General features: G+C 35.2%; 1 protein-coding gene across 5 annotated transcripts; it reads left to right on the plus strand.

Annotated features, from left to right (window-relative positions):
- The first annotated feature begins 2,458 nt into the window (after positions 1-2,458).
- LOC125652548 (myelin expression factor 2-like) lies at positions 2,459-25,120 on the plus strand. 5 transcript variants are annotated; one of them, XR_008803338.1, is made up of 17 exons: positions 2,461-2,594; positions 5,255-5,314; positions 5,437-5,624; positions 5,813-5,873; positions 12,347-12,440; positions 16,102-16,326; positions 16,774-16,927; positions 17,176-17,265; positions 17,443-17,505; positions 17,855-18,444; positions 19,767-19,818; positions 19,947-20,045; positions 21,349-21,416; positions 23,225-23,296; positions 24,387-24,501; positions 24,632-24,746; positions 25,035-25,120. XR_008803338.1 is itself a non-coding variant. In XM_048881857.2 (13 exons), the coding sequence occupies exons 1-13, from the start codon at positions 2,566-2,568 to the stop codon at positions 21,405-21,407; spliced, it is 1,764 nt and encodes a 587-aa protein (XP_048737814.2). In that variant the 5' UTR covers positions 2,459-2,565; the 3' UTR covers positions 21,408-21,764. The 5 variants fall into 5 exon arrangements, 1 of the variants encoding a protein (XP_048737814.2); XR_008803336.1 differs by having other exon boundaries at positions 24,659-24,746; XR_008803339.1 differs by lacking the exon at positions 24,387-24,501.
- Positions 25,121-25,652: the final 532 nt, after the last annotated feature.

The following is a 25,652-nucleotide window of genomic DNA, read 5'->3' on the forward strand; positions in this document are numbered from 1 at the left end:
GTATTCCAAGATTACAGCTCTAAAAGCAGTCATAAAACTCCTTTTATACTGTTTTAGTAGGTCATGCGCAATGTCAAAGTCAGGTGAGCTAATCCACATTTTTGATAACGCTGGTCGGATGGAGGTATTATTCACCAGATAGTACAGAGGAAGTGTTTGTTTCATTATTCCAATCTAGTTAAAATCAGATCCTAGAATACGCTTACAATCGCTACAATATGCAGAGTATACGGCGCGGATCTAAGAAGTCTGATTTTAATTAGATTGTTCATTATTCAATCCTTTTTCCTTACAGCACTTTCTCAACAGGTTTCTTTTGTTTGTTTCTTTTGTTAGAAAGCAATGGTTATCACTCTTCAGGTGAGCTAATTTACAGAAAAGATTTTGAATGCAATATGATTTTAAATGGATTGGCATGTGCACATGAAAATAGGATCAGGCTTGAGATAATAAAGCACCCCACTTCATATAGTTTTCCCTATCATATCAATCTATTCATTGGTACTTAATGACTAAGATCGTAATATTCTGTTGAGCTAAATCATCAATGTGCATTTACTTTCATGCATGTAAGGTGACAAAACTAGTTGTTCAAAATGATCAGAAAATGAAAAGTGTGGTCAATTTTATTTCTTTCCTTCCGTTCATCACAAATTACTGATATGAATTCAATTCACCATAGATGTACAACCTCTCATGTGAGCAAAGTTGCCCATGAGTGTTGCGATTGACATTTATTAATTCAAAACATGAATCAAATTTAAAAAATCCTTTAAAATAGGTTTCAAATTAAATATTTTTCTATGAGTACTCTCAGTCCTTTGATGATTGTCCTTAGTGCCTGCTAGCTTGGAACTACGTGCTTATTGTCTGCTGGTTAGTGACTGATAGATTCAGCCTGGTTTTATGTTATAGCGATAATTTTGGCAGGGTCTTTTCAGTCTCCAAGATGCCTCGGCGAGTGATGATCATATAAATGGCATTAACAACAATTTAGTGCTTGGCAAAATCTTCGATATGAGACAATTTTCACTCAGATTTACGAGGAAGGCGTTGAAAAAGCAAAGGAAATGAACATTGATGGTCCTGTTCCTCCTAGAAAACACAGAACTCGTAAACTCAATGATGGGACAACAATACACACCTTTTCATCGTCTGCAGATCTATATGTCTAAGAAAGATTTCTACAATGCAACAGATCTGCGTTTATCTGGTATGAAATCTTGATTTGACATACCAGGTTACAAAGCATATTATGTTAATCTTGAAAATCTCATACTCAAGGTTTGCACGATGTAATTTAATAACAGTAAACAAAAACGTCAAAATACAGCATGGTGATGTTGGAAATGTCCAAAAATTTAAGCTACACTAATCAAATTGAAATATGATAAAGTGAAGTCGAGATTCGAAAACATAAAGGATTTTAAAAAAAGAAGCCAAACAAGGGGTCCAGTCCGAACCCAAAACGAGGTCCAATCCGGCACGTTTATCGTGGAAACGACCATATTCCAATCATGTACATAAGCAAATGTTCAAGTCAAGATATTTATTCAACCAAGGCGATTTAAGGGACAAATCGCATACACTGGATCAAGTTTCCATCAAAATAAATGTGCAGAGTCTATTTTACAGAAAACATCTTTCTTAAAATGCATTAAAACATGATTAGAAACATTTTCGCCCGCTTCGACTTCTATTGAGACAACATCGTCAACCTCGATCAATGAAATTACAGTTGTACGTGTACATGAGTAAGAATTAAGGTTGAGTTTCTCAGACATGCAAAAGAAAAAAGTATGTTCGGTAAGATCACCAAAACTCTCAAACTAACACTAGGCCTACTTTTCTTGCAACTAACGCCACCAATGAGCGCTCATTCAACGCCTTTAAATTCATGGCCTTGAAAAGATTGAAATTAGATCAACAATGAGCCAAATACGAACAGTTTGCCTTTATTGCATGTTCATAAAAATGAGACAGATGAAATTGCTTCCTACGGACAGTTCTTATATTTATAAATTCTATATAACACATGTTTACACACAGGTAAGTTAGGTGCAATATGAACCATGTACATGTAATACATTCCACCCCCAACCCCTTCTCCCTCGTTTGTAGTAATATGTGTAGAAGACATGCGTGTGTATTAATATATTAAATTGTTTATAAAAGCGAATGAATCAAACGTAGATTTTAAATGCAAAGCAAAAAGGTACACTATTAATATTATATAGGCCAAGCTCGAAGCACTATATGGCCCATCTTGTACATATCATTTTTAAAATAAATATCATCAATGAAGATCTCAGATTTCATCCCATTTAATTCTGGACTAAAACTCCTTTGAAACATGAAAATAATGAAGCATGTTATTTTTCTTTCAACAAGTTGTGCTATATAAAATTTCCAACGATCTGTTATAGCTTAATTCGGATCGAAGAAAGCTGTCGTCGACTCTTTCTGTTAGGACAATGGTCACGTGGTAGACGCCATTTTTCAGCAAAGCGGATCCTAAATAATTATAATATAATTGTTTGCCATTTGTCTAGCATCATTTTAACAATGTCTGATCAGGAGCAGAATAGCATGGGGTAATAATCACCACAGTGTTTTCCTTGCTTTATTTTTGTTTATTGTTCAAAAGCCCAGTATCGTTATACGGCCATGGTGCCTCCACAAAACAAACCAAGCGCAAAGCCTTTTAGTTTTCAATAAGTTTACTGACTTTAACCTGGTACAGTTTATACTATGTGATAGTCGGACGAGGTGTGAGCATATGTAGGTACAACAGTTTTGGTTGACAATGCTTAGCTCGAGATACTTTTGATGGTTATTGGATTCTGAATTTGGCTTGGTCTTAAGGAAGCAACAACCAACATGCAAAAGAACTATCACGTTTACGGTTAACATCACCCTGTTATTTTCATCAGAGACAAATATAACAGAGATAAGCAACCCCTGAGGTGGCATGTTTATCGCTTAAAATAGGTGACGATCCCACCTATAAATTGTTAATTTCTATGTATTGTTTGATAAATATAAGCAGAGTTAAGTTTATTTCACTATCATAAATTGGAATCAAACATAAGCATGATAAGAAGTTTTGATGATCAAGAAATATACTATTTTAAAAAAAGTAGGCAAATTATGGCTATTTGCTAAAATCTTGCCAAGTTAGAGTGGTGTGTCACCTTTTGAAACTGTACTTTCATTTTACTTTGAACAGAAGCGAAACATCTTCCTAAAATATTGTATCTTGAGTGTGATAGGATTTAGACGGTTTGAACTTGATATCTTTCATTATTAAGATGTAATACACAATTTAAATCAGGATATGCATTTTTACCGAAAAACAGGGGACCGCAAGATAATGCAAGACTTGGGTAAAATTGCTAATCTCTGTTATGTATGTCTCTGTTTTCATATCAATCAGTTTATGGGAATTTATAATGTCACAGTCAATCCTTGTTGTTTCACTTTGTAAATACATGCATTAGTAGTAGATGATGGATGACGTAGGCTGTGCACAGGTTTTGCATCAAAACATAAGGAACAGCAAATGTGTTGGAGGTTGTTTAGAATCATAAAATAAATCATTTTTTAACATTAAATACAAGTTGAAAGTCACACCTTGTGTAACTATTTTCTTAGAATTACTTATTGTCTTATTTCATGATAAAAATAATTTGCTAGCATTTGGACTCTTAACTGCCTTATCTTAATAATCAAGTTTACAGAACCTGTGTTTGTGTTTTTCTGATTTGAGTGAAACCCTAAATGTAGATCAGTGTATGCGAAAGTTTTTGGACCACACAGGACACTCGATTTTGTGTAATCAATGAACACACCGCACCGAACCAAATTTTGTCAGACCGAAAAACGTGATGTAAAAAAGTAAAACACGTGAAAATGTAAAACCAAGGAAATCTTATTTATTATACTAGTAATGCTATACCAGGGATCCCTCCCGCATAATACTTTAGACGGTCCATGCAGTTTAATCACATTTGTTTGCGTATTTGAATTTGTGTGATATTTTTAACTTATAACAAACATTTAAATAACTCCGTGTCAAAATAATAAAGCTCAAAACCGGACACTGAGACATCGGACATTCCGGTCCGGTGTAAAAAATGACGCATCGGACCTGAGACGCTGCACATCGGTCAGGTCCGACAGTCTGATGTCTTTCGCATAGACTGGTAGATCATTTCCTGTTAATAGCCTTACTCTATATTTAATAATGGCAGTCAAACTGAAAATGTCAACAAGTCTTGTATCTGGGAACTATAAAATACACAACGTATTTGCTTAAATGGATACCTCCATTGTTTTACATTTTCATCACAAAACCTTTTGCATGTGCAGAGGTTTGGAGAATAAAATTGAAAGTAAAAAAACCAATGTGTTTACTCTTTGTCAGCAACATTATATTCGGTGACTTTTGTTTAAGATATCAACATATCATTTCCTTACATTTGAAATTAGGGGAAAAGAGTTAATTTTTGTGGGGGGAAACAGCTGCATAACAGTGATATTTTGGCCCTCAAAAATTACTGGGTCTTAAAATAATGTCTATATTTGAATATTTTTCTCTTGGAATAAATCTGTCTTTAGAGACACTGAGATATGACTTTATCATGATGCTAAATGATGAGTTGTTATTAATTTCTTTACACATTTTGAAAGTAGTTTATGTATATTAGGGTTGTGGATAATCACTTGCCAATGCAAGTAATATTTGCTGTGGGCATTCATATTGAAAACCTCGTTACATATTTTTTCGGAATATTGTCATGTTTTATTTGTATTTTATAATGCTACATCCCATATTAATAAAACTCTACTGACTGAGGTTTGTATCATTTACATAGAGTAAAACATTGAAGTGATCTACAGACTTCATGAAGGGGTTTCAATGCCCCAGACCCAGAAGAGGTGTGCTTATATCGGGGGTTACAAGAACAAGTGATCAAGGTTCACACAGATATGGTGTTACAATCTGCCTTGTTTTTCAGACACTTCAACTGGAATAATTTGTTAATTTTGACACAAAAGCAGTAAAATATTTTGTTACCTTTAATTTTAATTGATATGAAGTATGAGTCACTAGATCACAATGTGAACCCATAAACTTGAAAAATTGAGGGGCCTTGTAAGATTTCAGTTGTTAACAACAACCCTGTAAATAGATCTATTTCTCATGAGTGCTCTTTGCGAAATGTACACTTGTAACATTTATTAATTCTAGATGGGACAACAATGATATGCAGCAATATGATGATGACTTGGATGGTTTGGAAAAATCAAGGTACTGTACATTTATACACAATCAAATTTCTACATGTTAATTTTTTAACTTTGAAAAGAATGGAAGCAACATGCTCTGAACTTGGGAGCTTTTGTAAATAATGAAGTTTCAACTTTTTGAAGGCATCGTGAATCAACATCTCGATCACGATCCCGGTCCCCAGTTCGACGCTCAAGGTCAAGATCTCGATCACATGAAAGACACAGAGACCGAGCTCGACGAATAAACCTCATCTCAAAGAGAGTTATTATCAGCAATGTTCCATACGAAATGAAGTGGCAGGACATTAAAGACATTTTCAGGAAAGAAGGTACATACACATGCAACAAAGTCAGTCTAAGAATTTTTTTATTATTATTTTCTGATGCGCGAACAAGACATACTCTGTCTTTACCATTTATTATATTGATGGGTTATTATCAGTTGTTTGCAACTTTGTACAATTTTGTTCAATATTACATTTAAGGTAAAAAAAAAATTATGTTTTGAACTTTTTAGTTGGGGAGGTGCAGTATGTAGAAATGTTTGAAACCCCAGATGGAAAATCACGTGGATCAGGGTAAGTTTTACGTAACTTTTAAAAAAATATTTCCTGCTTGCAAGTTACCATAGACCATAGAAAAGTTTCTGGTAACATCAAAAATTATTTGCTGTTCAAGCTGTCAATACAAAATGTATAGTATAGTATTCCTAGGTATGATATACGAGTTTGTTCAAAGATCAGAATACCTTGAAATTGAAAATTTTTGAGAAGAAGTAGATCTATATATATAATTGTTTTATTAGCTTACCCGATTCATTAACCTTTCATATTTTCTATTGCACCAGAACCACTGGGCCAACTTCAACTAATCCTTTTTAAGGGGAGATAAATAAGATATAGTGAAACCAAGTGTTGTGCTTAAAAATCTTCTGTACTGGAGCAGTACTTAAATGCATGGAGGTCAGTTAAGTTTAACTGATAGTTGACTTGCCATTAACTCTTACATAGATATAGCATTAATAGATGTGGACAGTATATTAAAACTTATTTAACTTTTCAGTGACTGGCTCAAAAAATTGCAAAACGTAAATGAAGATTCAATTTTGTCCAAATTATGGCCCCCATGGAATAAAATAAAAGTTTTACATGGGAATATATATAGGAAAAATCTTCTTGTCAAGAAAGCAGGGTCATGATTAGTCATATTAAATATGCAAGCATTACCAAGTAGTACAGATTCAAGTTTGTTTTGTCAAGTCATGGGGGGGGGGGGGGGGGGGGGGGGTAAGGTAGAGTCATAACAGGGGAACATTTAATCGGGGAATATTTAAGGAAAAATGTTTAAAATCTTTTTCTCAAGAACAACAGGGACAAGATTAGACAATATTAATATGCAAATGTATAGTAAAAAGCAAATATTGCATGACCATGACCTTCATTGTCGATATTGGATAACCTGTTAGAAGTATTGAAATGAAGGATAATCTGTTTGCCAATATCAGGGATTTTCTACAGCAGTCTTGAGAACAATACATGATATCGTGATACAGTTGTCATTAATCTGGATAATCATAAGATAAAGTTTCAGACCTTCTCCTTCTAGTAATTTTCATTTATACATTTTAATGAACTACTCTTTACTACAGGTCTTGTGATTAATAAATGTACTACCACTACAAAATAAACAACAGGAATCAAAGAAATCTTAAGTTATTAAAATCATTAAAAGTGTTTCATGATGCATATCATATCATATGTTCGTATCATGATATGTATCATATCATGAGGTAGACTGCAATACTCAGGCCTAGTTCTAGGCCCTTCAAATGGGAAATATTTTATGACATTTGACCAAAACTTTGGTAATTCATAATATCAGTTGAATTACATTTTTTGAGGAATGAAACCCTGATCATAATTAAATGATACCTTTTATTTCACTGATGTCAAAATTCAGCCATTGTGTTCTTTAGTCGTCAGAGTTATGAAATTTAACTGTATATTGTCAGATTTGTCCTTTGCTATTAGATAAAAAGAGAAGTGTATATATTAAGTATAAAGCTATTGATTTTTCACATTGGGCATTCCACACTGCTATTTTCTGATTAACCCTAAGGTAACGTGGCTACACTATCACATGTATTATTGTTTTAATAACTGTCTACAGTGTATGTCACTGTATGAATAGACACAATTCATCTTATTACTTTATACCTTTAAAAAGATTTTTTCAACATCTTTTAGCTTCTCTATGTAATTGTCAAACTTTTGTAATAATATAATAGTGATTTGTTGCCACGACAGATTCCACTCTCTTTTGTGTCATAATTATACTGATTCTGATCTTAACAACAAGTCCAGGGGGATGGGGCCAATTTCAGTCCCACATGGGGCAATGGAAAATCCCTGAATATCAAATTTACTTTTAAGTATATGTGCAGAAAATTTCTTTTCAGTGTTGGAACTTCTGAAAAAAGAAATTCAGATTAATTCAATAATGTCAAAGTGTCCCATATTATTTGTAAACGTAAACTTTTAACATTTTTGACTTCTCCTCAAGAACTGCAGGGCTAATTTTAGCCAAACTTGCCTTAAGGTATGTTTAGGTAAATAGGATATCAAGTTTGTTCAAATGAAGTGCCACATCCTTTTTGAAGCGGAGATAATTAAGAATATGTAAAAAAAAAAAAAAATGTGTAAAGTGCTATGCCTTTGTCTTCTCAAGAACCACTGGGCCAATTTCAAACAAACTTGGCACAAATCATACTTTGGCAAAGAGGATTTATATTTGTCCAAATGAAGGGCCATGCTCTTTCAAAAGGGGAGATAATCAAGAAAATGCAAAAATTGGGTAGGGTCTACTCTAGAACCACGAGGCTAGGAAAAGTGAAATTTATATGAATGCTTCCTGATATAGTGCAGGTTCAATTTTGTTCAAATCATGACCCCGGGGGTAGGGTGGAACCACAATAGTTTTACATGGAAATGATTAGGAAAATCTTAAAAATCTTCTCAAGAACGACAGGGCTTTGAATACTCATATTAATATGCAAGCATTCCTAGGTAGTGCAGATTCAAATTTGTTCAAATTGTTGTCCCCAGGGTTTAGGGCAAGGTAACAATAGGGAATCCCAAGTTTTACATGGGAATACGAGGCTGTTCGATATGTAATATGTATTGTACCACAACGCGATAAAGCTTTGCATGATTTTGTGGATGATGATACTCTTGAATAGCTCTATTTAAAACATTTCCAATGGTATAAACACGAGACTTCAACTCCACATAGTTTTAAACTTATAGTCACTTCAATAGAGCCAGTCGTTGACCACTGTTGTAAAAATGTTTGGGAAACAGGTTGAGAATATTGAAGAAATTAGAGCTTATATAAAAGTTTGCACAAAACTTGGTCATTCGGTAATGCAGATGTTTACTGAATTTGGGGAAGATTATGGGCCTGATAACGTATTTTATGAGACAGTTCGTAGATGAAGAAAGAAATTTCTAACTGGCACAGAGTCCGTCAAAGATGCAGCAAAATCTGGCCGACCTGTGACGGTAACAGGCAAGGCAAAATGAATCAAAAGTCGGGGAAATAATTGAAAGTGATGGCAGATTACACGATTCGTGATATTGCCAAAGCTGTTGGCATATCACTATCGTGGGTTCATTTTGAAGCGTATTTTGAAAGTTCGAAAGATTTCTGCCAGATGGATACCGCATATATTGACAGATGACCAAAAACGGGTACGAGTACAAACCGCTAAGCAATAGCTCAAAATGTTTCCCAAATTCAATCAAAGACAATTTGCAAAGATTGTTACTGGTGACGAAACGTGGGTTCACTATTTCGAATCAGTAAGAAAAATTTGAAACAAAATGTGGCTAACTATACACGGTAGAAGGCCTGTAGTTGCCAAAATAACCATAAGCACAAAGAAGGTTCTTTATTGCATATTCTTCTCATGTGACGGTATAGCCGTACAAATTCTGATGCCAAAAGGGCAAAAGTGTTACAGATCGGTATTACTGAGATGTTATACTAAAAAAAGCTCAAGAATTATTATCATAAAAGACGCCCTGTGTCAGGATTTAGGCATGTTCGTCTACTTCATGATAATGCTCCATCACATACATCTGAGGTTGTGAAGAAATTTTTGAAGTTTGAGAAGGTTACCGTCTTGTCACTCCCACTATACTCTCCAGATCTAGCCCCATGCGACTTATTCTTTTTCCAAAACTTAAAAAGTTCTTATCTGGTCGTCATTACAAGTCCTGACAAGCCCTTGGCTCAGTCACCAGTCAGTGCCTCAGAGGTCTACCTAAATCAGCGTACCGTGACGCATTTCAAAGATGGATTCAGAGATTGAAATTATACTTTGAAGGGATGTAATGTTCATTTCACTATATGAGTCGAATGCTTTTGAGATATTGTACAATACACATTACACATGGAACAGCCCTTGTATATAAGTAAAATCTTTTCAATAACAGCAGGGCCATGATTAGTCATATTGATATGCAAGCATTTCCAGGTAGTGATGATTGAAGTTTGTTCAAATCATGATCCCTGGGGGTAGGATGGGGCCACAATAGGGGATCATAGTTTTACATGGGAATATATAGGGAAACAGCTTTAAAAATCTTCTCGAGAGCAGCAGGGTCATGATTAGTCATATTGATATGCAAGCATCTTCAGGTAGTGCAAAGTTAAGTTTGTTCAATTTAGAGAACCCAGAGGTAAGTAGGGTGGGGCCATAATAGGGGATCAAAGTCTGATATGGGAATATCCAAGAATTGAAAACAAATTCTTTTTCAAGATTTAATAAAATAGAGGGAGCACACTAAATCATGTGTAAGAAAATGCAAATGTTTCCAAGTTGTGTTGATTGTATTTTTTTTTATGCCCCCTTGACTAAAGCCATGTTATAGATTCCTTATAGAATGACCTTACATGTCATTCATACCATGATTTTTTTAGGTCACCTGAATCATTCAGGTGACCTATTGCTATCTGTTTTTGTCCGTCGTCGTGCGTTAACATTTGAACATTTTCAGCTTCTTCTCTGAAACCCCTGAACCAATTTTGGCATATAGCATCTGTGGGTGGAGGGGAACAAAAATTGTGAAATTCGCGGTCCCTGCCCCCCTGGGGCCTGAGGGGTGGGGCAAAAACCATCAAAATGAGTGTAATTTTAAAAAATCTTCTTCTTTACTCCTGGACATCAAGAAGCCAAACTGTGGGCATAATTATAATGAACGTTGAGCCCTCTACCAAAATTGTGAAATTCATGGCCCCTGGGGCAGGGGTTCTTGTGTTAGGATGGGGCTCTATTGGTCATATAGTGAACATGTAGAAATTCTTTGAAAATCTTCTTCTCTGCCTCTGGGTATTAAGTAGACAAACTAATAGCATGGTAATGATGAGCAAGGATGCCTCTTTAAAAATTGTGAAATTCATGGCCCCTGGATCAGGGGTTCTGGTGTGTTAGGGTGGGGCTCTATTGGTCATATAGTGAAAATGTAGAAATTCTTTGAAAATCTTCTTCTCTGTCTCTGGGTATTAAGTAAACAAACTAATAGCATGGTAATGATGAGCAAGGATGTCTCTTTAAAAATTGTGAAATTCATGGCCCCTGGATCAGGGGTTCTGGTGCTAGGGTGGGGCTCTATAAGTCATATAGTGAAAATGCATTATTTCTTTGAAAATCTTCTTCTCTGTCCTTGGGTATTAAGTAGACAAACCAATAGCATGGTTATGATGAGCAGGGATGCCTCTTTCAAAATTGTTAAATTCATGGCCCCTGGGTCAGGGGTTCTGGTATTAGGGTGGGGCCCTATTGATCATATAGTGAAAATGCATTTTATTTCTTTGAAAATTTTCTCTGCTGCTGGGTATTAAGTAGACAAACTAATAGTATGATAATGATGATCAAGGATGCTTCTTTCAAAACTGAAATTTATGGCCCCTGGGTCAAGGGTTCTGGTGCAAAGGCGGGGCTGATTGATTATATAGTGAAATGCAATATTTCTTTGAAAATCTTCTGTTTTTGTCCGTCGTCGTGCGTTAACATTTGAACATTTTCAGCTTCTTCTCTGAAACCCCTGAACCAATTTCAACCAATTTTGGCATATAGCATATGTGGGTGGAGGGGAACAAAAATTGTGAAATTCGCGGTCCCTGCCCCCCTGGGGCCTGAGGGGTGGGGCAAAAACCATCAAAATGAGTGTAATTTTAAAAAATATTCTTCTTTACTCCTGGACATCAAGAAGCCAAACTGTGGGCATAATTATAATGAGCGTTGAGCCCTCTACCAAAATTGTGAAATTCTTGGCCCCTGGGTGGGGCTCTATTGGTCATATAGTGAAAATGTAGAAATTCTTTGAAAATCTTCTTATATTGGTTTTATCTAAGGAGTAAATAACCCTTTTCTTTATGATGTCTCAGACCTAGGTTTTTTAAAAAGGATTATTGATTGAACATAAAAATGACACATGTACTTCATGACCACATAGCTATTCAATGTTTCTTCCATCCAAAAGTAAAATTCTTATATTTAAACACAAACCTAATTCAAACATTGGAAGGTTGTTACATGATACTCAGGTGACCTATAAGGCCCCTGGGCCTCTTGTTTAATCTTGTGACATTGTGTCATGCTTATATTGTGACTCGGAGGCTAGGTTGGGGCCACAATATGGGGTCAAAAATTTTCATGGGATTAAAGATGTCAAAGATATTTTTTAAAAATCACAATAGCTGAACAACAGCAGAGCCAAGGTGACTTGTGTGAGCGATGTGGCCCATGGGCCTCTTATGACCTCAGATGACATATAGCATTTGGAGTTTTAATCTCCCTTCAATAAATCACAGCACCTTACAACTCCTTTTTTTCTGTCTTTTTTTTTTGGTAAGCATCCCAAAACCAAGAATTCTTTAAATAAAGATTTGCAATTGAAATTTGTAAATGTTTATTATTTTCCTTTTACAAGCTTTTATATATATATATATAGATATACTATATGCTTTTCCCCCCTGTGTTATTCAGAATCATTGAATTCAAAGATAAGGACACAGCCAGAAAGGCTATAGAAACTATGCACAGATACAAGATGAAGGACAGGAACATCGTTGTCAGAGAGGTAAAAGTTTCTTTTTATTGTAACAAGAAAAATTTTGCTTACTTTTTGTGTCACCTGCAAAGCGTAGAAACAATCATGGATCACTTTGCCATCTATTTTGTCCATTTTTCACACCCCAGGAACTTGTAATGTATGAGACAGGGCTTTAATATTCAGCAAGTGTGAGGGTCATATGATGAATGTATATAACGTGATTAATGTCTCTGACTGTACAAATTGTGTCCAGGCCATAACTTTGTAACAAATAGTATTCACACTTCACAGATAGATTGCTTATGACATGAGGTTGTGTCATAAGGTCAATTTTTAAGTTCAAGGTCATGCGGAGAATAATTTAAATTTGGTATACAAGCTATATATCTATGTAACAAACAAAAAAACGTGTGTATGGTTTTACAGTAAAGAACATGGATTCATTTACCAACATTATGAAATTCTAGACCCGGGACCAGGGGTCAGGTTTTAGGGTAGGGCCCAATGGGTATATTGCAGTGAAAATGCATTAATATTTAAATATTACTTTTGTGCATTCTGTAGAAATACTGAATGCATGGTTATGATAAGGATGGGGCTTTTATCCTATTTGTGAAATCCCATACCCCTGGGTATGAAGTGGAAATTCATCTTGTGTATTTATGAGTAAATATGGTATACATGGTTATGAGAAGATTGTTGCCCTCTACTAAAATTGTAAAATTCCCTACTCCTTTGTTAGGGGGTCAGATTTTGATTTAGAACAGGGTCCAATTATTCAGTTCAGTTAAGGCTTCCCGAGAATAATTGCAGTGCTGTATATGAATGTACCTCAGTGCACTTCGCATCATATGACGTCACAATAAAAACGACGTCACGACGTACAAGTTCTTACAGTTGCATCGCGGGGAAAGTGTCATAATAGTATGTCGTTATTTACTACCGTTATCAAGTGATAAGCAGTGTATATGGAAAATTTTCTTGTCAAATGCTTATCATATAATCATATATTATATCTTTCTCATATCAAATCACTCAGCATTTATCATATCTATTTTCGAGATGTGATGTTCATTTTATATTGTTAACTTGAAATCTCCCCTATATATTCTCCTGATTACGATTAGCACTGCTTTTAATTTACATAATTATTGCGACCAGCTGCAGTAAATGTAGAAGTGCAACGATGTACAGTGTATGGTGGTGCTTAATGTTTATATATTTATATTCTTAATACATTGCTATATTAGAAAACTTCTGACACAAAAAGAAACCCCTTTCCGCATCTGATAATGTCTTGCATACTCTCGAAAATTAAGAAAGATGCATTTTAAACTTACTTCCTTCTATCGGAGAACTTGCTCCCAAGACTTTTCAGTTAATGTAAAGTAGGCTCTGTTTTTCAATATTAAAAGAGTCTGCCTGCATGTAATCGATATCGTTGCACTTTTGCAATTATCACAATAATTTTTGTTGGATCTAGATATATAATGTCACGTGATAGTCTCGTGATGATAAATGCCTTGAAGAAAATATATGGAAGCTTACTGGGTATCGGTTTAAACGTCGTTTCGTTCTCGGATATTTTTCATTAAATATTATCCATATAAAACACTAAAGATCATTTTATGCATCTATTTTACTTTATTTTTGTTTGGGACGCCTTAATTCAATTGAGTGGGTATTTAGTGAAAATGCTTTTTTATTGCTAAAAATCATCTTTCTTTTTTTATCTTTTTTTTTTTTAACTTCTTTGTATTGTAAATGAATACATGGTTATGAGGAGCATGTAATACTCTACTAATATTGTGAAATTCACTGCCCTTGCATCAGGGTTTAAGATCTAGGGCAGAGCTAAATATGTAAAGAGTGATCTGGGGTTTTCCTGGCTTATTTTTAAGTCCCAATCTCAATCCAAAATCACGGATATTTCCCAAATTTTCAATCGTTTTTCCCAATCAAGTGTCTGTAAAATTCCATATAGAGTGTCAGAAATAATTGATTTTAATTTCTTTTCCTGTAAAATTCTAGAAGTGCAGAATTGTAAAAAGCGATCGGCATTCCACGGAAAACTACGCTACGTTATACAAAGCACCTCGAGTGGCAATTGTGAACTGCCTAATGTTCCGATAATGTTTGATCGTAAAAACATTTATGAAGCTTTACTTATGATAGGAATACTATATTTGTGTTCAACTTTATTAATCCATGCTATTTCATATAAAATGCTTGTATTCTAAATTCGATTTTCATTGATTAACATGGATAGTTCACCGAGCAGTTCAGAGCATGTAACATAGATTGTTTACATGGTTAGTAAGTGTAATTGTAATCATGTGACACAATGATAACTACCATACGGGAAATTATTGAAAAAAGACAGTTCAAAACACCATAAATGGTGAGGAATTTTGTTTCAAGAAGCAGTTCTTATGCAAGGATGAAACCATTCGAATTTCCACCACGAGTGAAAAAGTGGTATCGGTAGAACAGACTGCAGATCAAGAGAAATCATCCCCAGGAATTTTAGTCTCTCGATAATCATGTTTGTTTAAATCGAAAGTAACATAGGCAAGTACATTTGAATATATTTAATAAATTTTGAAATGGGCGTGTTTTAACTAATTAAATTTTAAAAATCAAATACTAACATCAAATAAGTAAAATGTCAATATGAATAAAATACCTGATAGAAATTATCTTATAAAAGGGGTTCTGTGTTCAACATGTGTAGAATTGGAATAATAATAAATTTTAGATGGAAAGGAATGAGATCTCTGAATATATACCATATTTTGCCGAGTGATCATTAGAATGCAACAAAGCATTTTTTCCCCACTTTTATTATCAAGCACAAAGTAATACTGTTCAAATTTAACAAAAAACACTATATGTACTATGGTGGTGAAGGGCATGTAACCCTCTACAAAAATTGTGGAGTCCCCAGCTCCTGTGTAGTTAGTAGATTTGTACACGAGTGATGATACATCTACTAAATAATCCTCTTTGGTTCATTGTGACATACTAAAAACTTTAAAATGCTCTTTTACTGTTTGTACATTTGGAGAAAAAAAAACCTGAGTCTGGAAAGGTAAGGTCAGTTTATTTCTATTTTAAAATAGAATTACTGCCTTGTTTGATTGAACGGTTGAACTGTACATTAAAGAGTTGTTGCATGTTAATCAGGTGACCCTTAAGGCTCATGGACCTCTTGTTAAGTTCTATATCCGGGTCAATGAATCTGGCATTTAAATTCATGATGTTATAAATTTATCTGCCTTCAGTTTGGAAGAGCACCAAGGTGTTAGTCCATTTAGGACAGACTGAGTGAACATGTATTCCTTTGAGGGTCATTTAATGTATACAATTATCATGATTAATGATGCCACCATCGCAGATGACACCTTTTTTTTTTTTTAGAGGAAGATCTTCTATTTTTACCCAATTTTTATTAGTATTGCAAAAATATGTGAAATATTGCATTTGATTTAAGTTCCCATTGGGTAATTTTTATATATTTAAGGAATGAATATTTCATTTGATTCAAGTTCTCATTGGACAATTTTTATATATTTAAGGACTGAATATTTCATTTGATTTAAGTTCTTATTGGGCAATTTTTATATATTTAAGGAGTGAATATTTCATTTGATTTAACCTTTCATTGGGCAATTTTTATATATTTAAGGAACGTGAGAGTGATCAAAACCAGAACATGGGAGGTGGTCGCGGAGGTGGATCAGGAATGATGGGTGGTGGAGGCCTTGGAGGAGGAATGGGAATGATGGGAAATATGGGAGGAGGTGGAGGCATGCTGGGTAATATGGGAGGAGGCGGTCCTGGCGTTACTCCTCAGCTTCTGCAACAGCTTGGGGTTGATGGGCCAGTCACCAACACCGTGTTTGTATCAAATGTAAGTATTACAGTCCAGCGCAGCCCTACACCATCTCAATGTAACAAGAATTTCATGAAGTGCAGAATCGAGTTGAAAGAGAATTTCGTTTTGTCAATCAAATTTACAATGATTAATGCTTTATGTATATTTTCATTGTTCATAAGGTTATGGAAAATATCTGAATTCTTTTTGGTCTTTGAATTGAAAAGTGCTTGAATTTCAGTATTTTATGACCATTCTTTTTGAAATTGTGCTTAAGAAACAATTCTATTTTGCATTTTTGAATTTTGATCCATCTGAGGAATTTAAGTTGAGATGTCTGTATGAACCATGAATTGTTGTACAGAACTGTTTTCAAACAGAAGATTGTAATTTTTTCAAGAAACAATTTGAAGATCAAGTTTTAGAAATTGCTTTAGTTTATTTATTGCAGAGAACCATGAGAGTCAAAAACATATTTTTCAGATTGATTACAAAGTCACATGGAAGAAATTGAAAGATGTATTTAAATTGGCTGGAAATGTACAGAGAGTGGAAGTGATGCAGTCGAAAGATGGCAAAAGTCGAGGCATGGCCACTGTGAGCTTCGACACTCAACTGGAGGCCCTCCAAGCTATCTGTATCCTTTCTGGCATCTTTTGTTTAAGTGTGGCACAGGAAAATGATAGAAGATTAATGTATTTTTATTTATTTCCAGTAGATTCTGTATTATTTCATTTCATCATTAGGTGTTAGTGTGTATTCCAAATGTAGAAGGATTAATAGGATCAAAGTATGATATGAAGAATTCATTTCATGGCACTAGTGTAGAAATTTCTGTTGAAATGAACATTGCTTTTCATGTGAAAACCTTGACAGGAACAATAGCTATGTTCAACAACCAGACCTTATATGATCGTCCAATGAGGGTAAAAATGGACAGCACTGCCGCCAAAAAACCAGATATACCATTACCAGGTATCTTGTGTTAATATCTAAAAGATTCAACAACACACACCATCACTATGTTATGTATGACTGGTAAAAATGTTGACGTCATATCTTTAATTAATGACTGATGCAAGATATGTAAGATCTAATATCATTTTGTGTTAAAGAAAATATGATCAATCATTTCAATGTTTTTATTTGTAGCTGGTTTGAAATCAATTGGCATGGGGCTTGGTTTAGGAGGTATTCCATTACAGAATAATCAAGGTAATATTCAGTATTAAGGCTTGCATTTGTGACGAAATTGCAGGAGCTTTAAAAATCTGTAGAAACGATTATTTGTATTGAGGTCTAATGTTCATTGTACGAGTAAAATTAGCTTGTTTGTGTGGACTTGATTTCATGGTGGAAGACTTTATTGTAATTTTGTTTCAAAATCTGTTAATTTGTGGGTATGTCCATACCATAAATACAACAAAAAATTAACTTCCACAAAAGTTATTGACTGTACTGTAGTCGGGAATGTGAAGAAATCTGTTGATCTTGTAACATAATTTAATGTAGAATATCAGTTTTACAGAAACAAACATGCTCTAAACTCTTTATATTTTTGTAGGATCAGGAATGGGCATGGGCAACCTCGGAGGAGGAGGGGGAGGGGGAGGAGGTGGTGGAGGAGGAGGAGGAATGGGCTCGGGCATGTCCTCTATTGGCATTGGCAACATGGATGGTGGGATGGGCATGGGGTCTTCCCTAGGTGGTGGAACAGTGGGTTCAATGGGTGGAAATTTGTCAGGCCTTGGGCTGGGAGGGGGAAACATGGGAGGTGGATCCAATGTTGGTTTGGGTGGAATGGGCAATACAAGTCTGTCAGGAATGGGGCTGTCAGGAGGGCTTAATGACTACAACTCTGGAATGGGCACTACAGGGCTAGGCAACAATTTTGGGAACGCCTTGGGCGGAATGGGTGACAATCGCATGGGCCTGAGTGGCCTCAGCAGTAACAGCTTGAGTGGGAACAGCTTCAGCAGCAACATGATGGACAATCTGGGCAGTGGGCTAGGTCTGGGCAGTAGCAATTCTAACTATGGAGGGAGTGGACTATCATCCTCTTACTCTGACCGTGGAGGCAGCAGCAGAGGCAGGGACAGTCGGGATAATGACCGCTCCACCCGCCCAGACAACTGCACTGTCTGTGTCAGAAATGTAAGACAAAAATTTATAGAGCATATTCAGTATTTTGTAGATGGATATCAAAGATCGTTTTTGAGTGAGACAGGTTTTGAGTTCTATTTTCAAAAGTGCAAAGCATTCACCGAAAGATGCCTCTTTAGAATCCCCCAAATATTGTTTTGGTGTTAAAAAAAAAAAGGTACTGAAAATATTTCCATTATTATTTATCATATTTCAGTGGATCCTGTAGTTTTAGTAGGGATTACTCATCAAGAGTGCTGTGGAATCATCATTGGGGGGTGGGGGGGGGGGGGGGGGGGGGGGGGGGGGGGGGGGGTCAGTGTTCATGGGTAACCTAAATTTTGAAGGTTTTTGAGGACACGATTTTTAGGTTAACTTCACCCCCAAAACCAATCCACTCTCAGTGGTTAATTGACATGTATCACTGCTTGTATGTACATACAATGGAAAGAAAGTAAATATTGTATATAAATGTTCTTGGGAATGTAAATTCGTGGGTAAGGTGACACAGTAAATCCCCATACATTGGGTCCTTCATGAACAATGAATATTCCACAGTAAAACCCCAAACATTGGGTCCTTCATGAACAATGAATATTCCACAGTAAATCCCCAAACATTGAGTCCTTCATGAACAATGAATATTCCACAGTAAAACCCCAAACATTGAGTCCTTCATGAACAATGAATATTCCACAGTAAAACCCCAAATGTTGAGTCCTTCATGAACAATGAATATTCCACAGTAAAACCCCAAACATTGAGTCCTTCATGAACAATGAATATTCCACAGTAAAACCCCAAACATTGAGTCCTTCATGAACAATGAATATTCCACAGTAAAACTCCAAACATTGAGTCCTTCATGAGCAATGAATATTCCACAGTAAATCCCCAAACATTGAGTCCTTCATGAACAATGAATATTCCACAGTAAAACCCCAAACATTGAGTCCTTCATGAACAATGAATATTCCACAGTAAAACCCCAAATGTTGAGTCCTTCATGAACAATGAATATTCCACAGTAAAACCCCAAACATTGAGTCCTTCATGAACAATGAATATTCCACAGTAAAACCCCAAACATTGAGTCCTTCATGAACAATGAATATTCCACAGTAAATCCCCAAACATTGGGTCCTTCATGAACAATGAATATTCCACAGTAAAACCCCAAACATTGGATCCTTCATGAACAGTGAATATTCCACAGTAAATCCACTTGCCAGTTGTGTTTCTTTGTTGTTTGATTATTTTTCAGTGTTTTTTTTTTTTCATTTGTGTTTTTGTTGTTTTTGCAAATGAAATGACGTATGTATATTTCTTTTCAGCTTCCATACTCTTTGAAATGGCAGGATCTGAAAGAAAAGTTCAAGTCCGTCGGTGAGTTGTATCCTCTACACAAGTCTTTCCATGGCTGGGTTGCGAAAAAGCTGCGTGTTTTACTGTTGTAAATGGATAATTTCTAATTTTTGCACATTTCTAATGGTATGAACTGTTCTATGTTGTAGCTGATGTCAGGTTCGCAGAAATCAAAACAGAGAATGGAAGATCTGCAGGATGGGGCTTGGTCAGATTTGGAAATCCGGATGATGCCCAGAGAGCAATTTGTATCCTATAACATGTTTAACATGTGAAGAATATATTCAGCATGAAATAGTTTAAAGCTTTAAATTGAAGAGAAAACCAGCCAGCTCTTTTGAATTTTACTATGACCTTTAAGATATAATTCAGGACATCATGTTAGTATCTGCAACATTATTCTTGACTTGACATGCTGATAAATGATTACATGTTTCATGCAACATTATTCTTGACATGCTGATAAATGATTACGAATGTTGCATGCAACATTATTCTTGACATGCTGATAAATGATTACAAATGTTGCATGCAACATTCTTGACATGCTGATAAATGATTACAAATGTTGCATGCAACATTCTTGACATGCTGATAAATGATTACAAATGTTGCATGCAACATTCTTGACATGCTGATAAATGATTACATATTGCAAGCAACATTTTATTCTTGACATGCTGGTAAATGATTACATGTTGCATGCAACATTATTCTTGACTTGCTGATAAATGATTACATGTTGCATGCAAAACCTGATAAAAATCTTCACTGTACACACAGATACTGCTAAGATAAACAATAAAATAATTGTGTGATGAAAACAAATTTTCTGCAAGTTTTACACATTTGACTTACATAATCTATGTTGAAAGCATTTATTTATTTCATTTATTGGTGACATTAGGCACTGTAAAGACAAATAAAACTGCTGTTTTCCCTCTTGACTGATGGTAAAATCCAGAAACATCTGCATGTGCAATATAAACAAAAACACTAATACACCAAACATGCATGATACCACAGTATACAAGCAGAATGTTCATCAATTATTTAATGGATACTGGATCTGTAATGAAAATATCAAATATGTGTGTGGTTTATGTCCTGGAATATAGAATGTGAGTGATATTTGGGCAGAGGGAAGGAAGCATTTTGATTGAGCACAAACATCATCTTTATTTTGAAAGAATTATTGAGTATTTTGATTTTTAACATCATTTTAATTCAGGTACTGAAATTGCTTGTTTTACTTCAAAGAAATAACACAGAAGCCTGACCTCTATAGTTATGTCTCTGGTGTCATAATGTTTTGAGAGAAAAAAAAATGATCACTTCACAGTAAACTAGAATGCACACATAAATACTTTGGTTTATTGAATGACCTGTATTGGATCAGTGAAGAGGGTAGTTGCGGGATAGATACTGTGTCGTGATATTAAAGATAGACATGGTGTTTATGTTTAGAGTTATCTTTTTCTGAAATTTATAAAATTGAATGTGTGTTGTTGAAATTGATATGCTGAGCGCTTTTCTTTAATGTTTTGCTAGCTCTGATGAACAGGTCCCGTATTGATGGCCGAGAAGTGGATGTCAAAATGTACCGTTGATCACAAATGGTATTGTTCTTGACTTTTGATCCAGTTGTACTATATGGAGTTGTGGTTTGGATCAATTTGTCCTAGTTTTTGTCATTGAAGGGTGTGGCCTAGTTTTTGTGTTGACCCGTCACAAGAACTCGTGAACACTACAGATTTTAGTCTGGATCTGTGTTGTCCTTTTGTTTTATCATCAGCCATTGAAACATTTGTTCATCGTAACCTTTATGAAACATTACCAGAGGTGACAATTTTTATACTGCATCTTTTATGGGCGGACTTATCTGATTGCCATTTGAAATATATATGTTTTGTCGTCTTTTATAATTTAGAATCAGTGGACCATGTAATAAAGTCGTCACACCATGAGACTGGAGTTATTTTATTCAGAAAAGTTTCGTTTGTGTGTTTAATTCTTTGTTGACATTTTTCTGTGAAGAATTGTATGATTCCTCAGTAAATTTTCTGTGTACTTACCCGAGGTTAATTGAAGATTTGTTTACAGATTTTATTTGCAGGAGTAACTGGAATTTGAAAACATCTCGGCATCTCGGGTTGAATTTTACAGTCTGTTTAAAATGGTGGAAATTATACATAAGAATATGTATGCATGAATTTGAAAATTGGCGCAATATGATTGTTCTTGCTAATTTCTTGGCATTTTGTTGGGGGTGCATTTTCTTCCATTTATTCTTATATGGTACTTTAAATTGGATGTAATTTCCTGTGGTAAGATTAAACAGAAGCAGCAATATTGAATAAAAGATATCTTTTTTAAATTTAAATTTGGCTTATAATGTAAACCGGTTGATTTGCTGATTAGATTCAGTATTTGATAGTGTTTTGAACTGCATGATTCCTTACGAACAAAAGTTTTCACTGTTCGATGTAAAAGTTGAAAGTGTTTTCTACTTGTATGTGTAAATAACGACATACTTAGGAGGGTGAAAGTAAACTCAGTGTAGTAATAGTCTAGCATTTAAACCCATTAGTTTGTAGATAATTTTTCCGGAGAGATGAGTTAACGACTTGGGAGCTGTGTTTCTGAGAGCTTGATTTAGACTTGTAGTGCTAAAACCGCAGATGTCTTGAGTCAGAAGCCGTTGTAAGGCACCTGGTTGTCTTTCGTTGTGAGGTCCCAGGTGTACCAATGTTTCATCTTTGGAGAACTGCTGACCCAGTTTGAGGCTTGAAGATCTCTAAATGGAGTTGGTTTGAGTAATATTTTTGTACAGGTAAATGTATTGTTTTATTGGTTGGATATTACATTAACTTAATATTGGGCTGTGGGATTTTCCCTGTGTATCATTGAATATTAGATGCATTCATGTGCTGATAGTATTTCAGCGTATTTTTGTATTTCAATTATTTGTATTGCTGTCTCAAATCGTGGGCCATGTGATAAAATGATGGGATTAAAAGCTCTGGGCATGGACGGCAATTGCTTTGTGTTAAAGTACTTTGTTTTTGTTTATTCTTGATATTTTCAGTAAAGATATTATTTTGGCAGATGTCCGAGAATCCAGAGTTATTGCCCTTTTCCAGGGCAACATGAAGGGTTGTTCCATTGTTCAGCTTTGGGATTTCTGAGACATGATTTTGTTGTAATGTGTCGAGATAATGGTGGTACATTTTCTTTCTGTGTGATATCGTTGATGGAATTGGTTTCCTTTATTAAGTATGCCATAAACTTTTTTACTAAGTTGAAAAATTTTCTTTCAAAGTATTGGCATTGTCATAAAAAGTTGGAATACATTTAGTTTGTAATATTTATATGTGTTAATAAATTTTTTTACAAGGCTTTCAACATGCTGTACAAATTTTTTCAGATTCAGCCTGTGGATGTTACTTTTAAAGTAGGACTGTTGAGCAAACATACCTTCTGATGCGGAGAAGAGCAGGTAATGTTCTTATTTTCATTAAATGTGATTCCTTTAGACGGCTCGGTGGAATAAAAAAATATATCTCTGCTATCAGTAAAATTGAAAGGAAAATCCAACATCTGTTACACTCATTTATATAAATTTGTGCTTTGCTCAAGATTTTCCTTTTATAGCCCAAAGCACCCTTGAATCTTGTTTGATAAATAACAAAACATGCATGTTATCTTCATTCAGCTTTATTTGATGTGTTAGAATAATAGAATCCTTAACATGAGTGCTGGATTGGGAAATTCCACTTAGGGAGGGACAGCGAATCTTGAACAGTGTAAATGAGGCCTTACCGAGTCTTAGAGAGCAGATCTTGTCCCAGAGGTGGAATTTCCCTATCTCACATGAGTAAATAATGAAAGTTAATTTTTCTCACATTTTACCTACAGTTAGGTGCATGAATTCATAGGCTTTAGAAAATTCAAAATTATTAAAATCCTCTTATGAACTTAATGCAAAATCTAATAAAACAGGTTAAAAAAACATATCCCAAAATGGATTACACTGTAAGTGTAAACTGAATAAAAACCTCAAGAAGATCTCCTGAAAACTACATTAAATCGAAATACAGGTACAAACAAAACGATACAAAATAATTTGCTTCACCATGTATTATAATAGAAAATATATGACATCATAATCAGTTACGTCACAGCAATTTAAGATAGAGATCTTATCTTACGTCACAGCAATTTAAGACAGAGATCTTGCCTAATACGTCACAGCAATTTAAGACGGAGATCTTGCCTAATACGTCACAGCAATTTAAGATAGAGATCTTGCCTAATACGTACCACAGCAATTTAAGATAGAGATCTTGCCTAATACGTCACAGCAATTTAAGATAGAGATCTTACCTGGTTGTCTTACACCAAAAACCACGGTCTTACACTGGTAGTTATGTGAGAAAGCTCGGGATCTAATGGCCCACTAATTGAGAAATAAGTTAAGACTGATAAGGCAGATGCCATTGATGTAAAGCTACATGTAATATTTGAAAAATGGGCAAGCACAAAAATGATTGTCTTCAAATATAGCATGCAATTTATACTTTAACTAGTCTTCTGTAAGGATGTGCTGACCAGCCTTGACAGAAGTGCTGATATTTCTCTCTGGGCAGATCTGAACAGTCAGCATTTGCAAAACTACTCTAACCAAAACCTTATCTGTTTTCGGTAAACACAAATTGTTCTGTATTTTCATTTTATGTAGTATTTAAAGTAGATTTTATATTTGGCAAACTGTTCCAGTATTAAGAAGAGGATTCAAATTCATACCACTAAACTGTCAAAATAAATGTTTCAGCCTCCAAAGGATCGTAGCAAAGGGGAGCCTCCAAAGGATCGTAGCAAAGGGGAGCCTCCAAAGGATCGTAGCAAAGGGGAGCCTCCAAAGGATCCTAGCAAAGAGGGTTTTATAGGTAATCCATTAAACATGTACAGTAGGTCTGAAAAGTGCACTTTCTACAGAAAAATACTGCATGTGTACAGTGAAACCTATCTAATCTGACACAGAGATAATTTTTTGGTCAGAATACACAGTGTGTCGGAATAAACAGTGTAAAAAATGATGAAAATATCAAATTGAGAATGAAAATATAGGGTCGGCAGTTTACATTGTATTTTGTGATAAGAGTCATGAGACCCGGTATGGTAAACCTCTTTTTGAACAGAAATGGAGTATTGTATAGAATTTTATTATTTTGCAGGTCCTTTTAATGAGGAATGGTGATGCAGTGATAATACACTGGATTTTTGTGGAATGTGGACACTTGAATAAAATGATTTTAATGCAGTTTACTCTTGAATTTTATTTGAAAAATACATGTACAATCTATATGTACTTTGCTTATGTATGTACACCAACTTACACAGTGTATTCATGTACGAGAAATTTCTCAGTTTTGCAAGCACTGTTTTATTGGGAAAATTCCACACCACAAACCAAGTATTGGGCGTACATGTCGATTCAATTGTGAATGTTGCTCATCATGAATTTGGGAGTTTTTCATTAGCAGCTGGGTATAAAGGCTGGTTTACAGTAGCTACTGAGATAGACTTCTAAAGACCCCAGTGTATAAAATCAGGCCATGTAGCCAATGATCACATTGAACTACATGTATTTAAAACATCCTCTTCTGATTTTACATGCCAATGTAATGGTTCTGGCCGTGGATATCGGCCTGGGTAGCTCAGTCGGTAGAGCACCTGACTAGTGATGCAGGGGTCCCGGGTTCGATTCCCGGTCCTGCCATACATTTTCTCATTTCCTGTTACAGATTTGGTGCCGTTGACCACCCCTGGACTTGGAGGTGAAAGTCCTCCCA

This window comes from Ostrea edulis, chromosome 5 (genome assembly GCF_947568905.1).
Source record: "Ostrea edulis chromosome 5, xbOstEdul1.1, whole genome shotgun sequence".
Taxonomy (NCBI): Eukaryota; Metazoa; Mollusca; class Bivalvia; order Ostreida; family Ostreidae; genus Ostrea; species Ostrea edulis.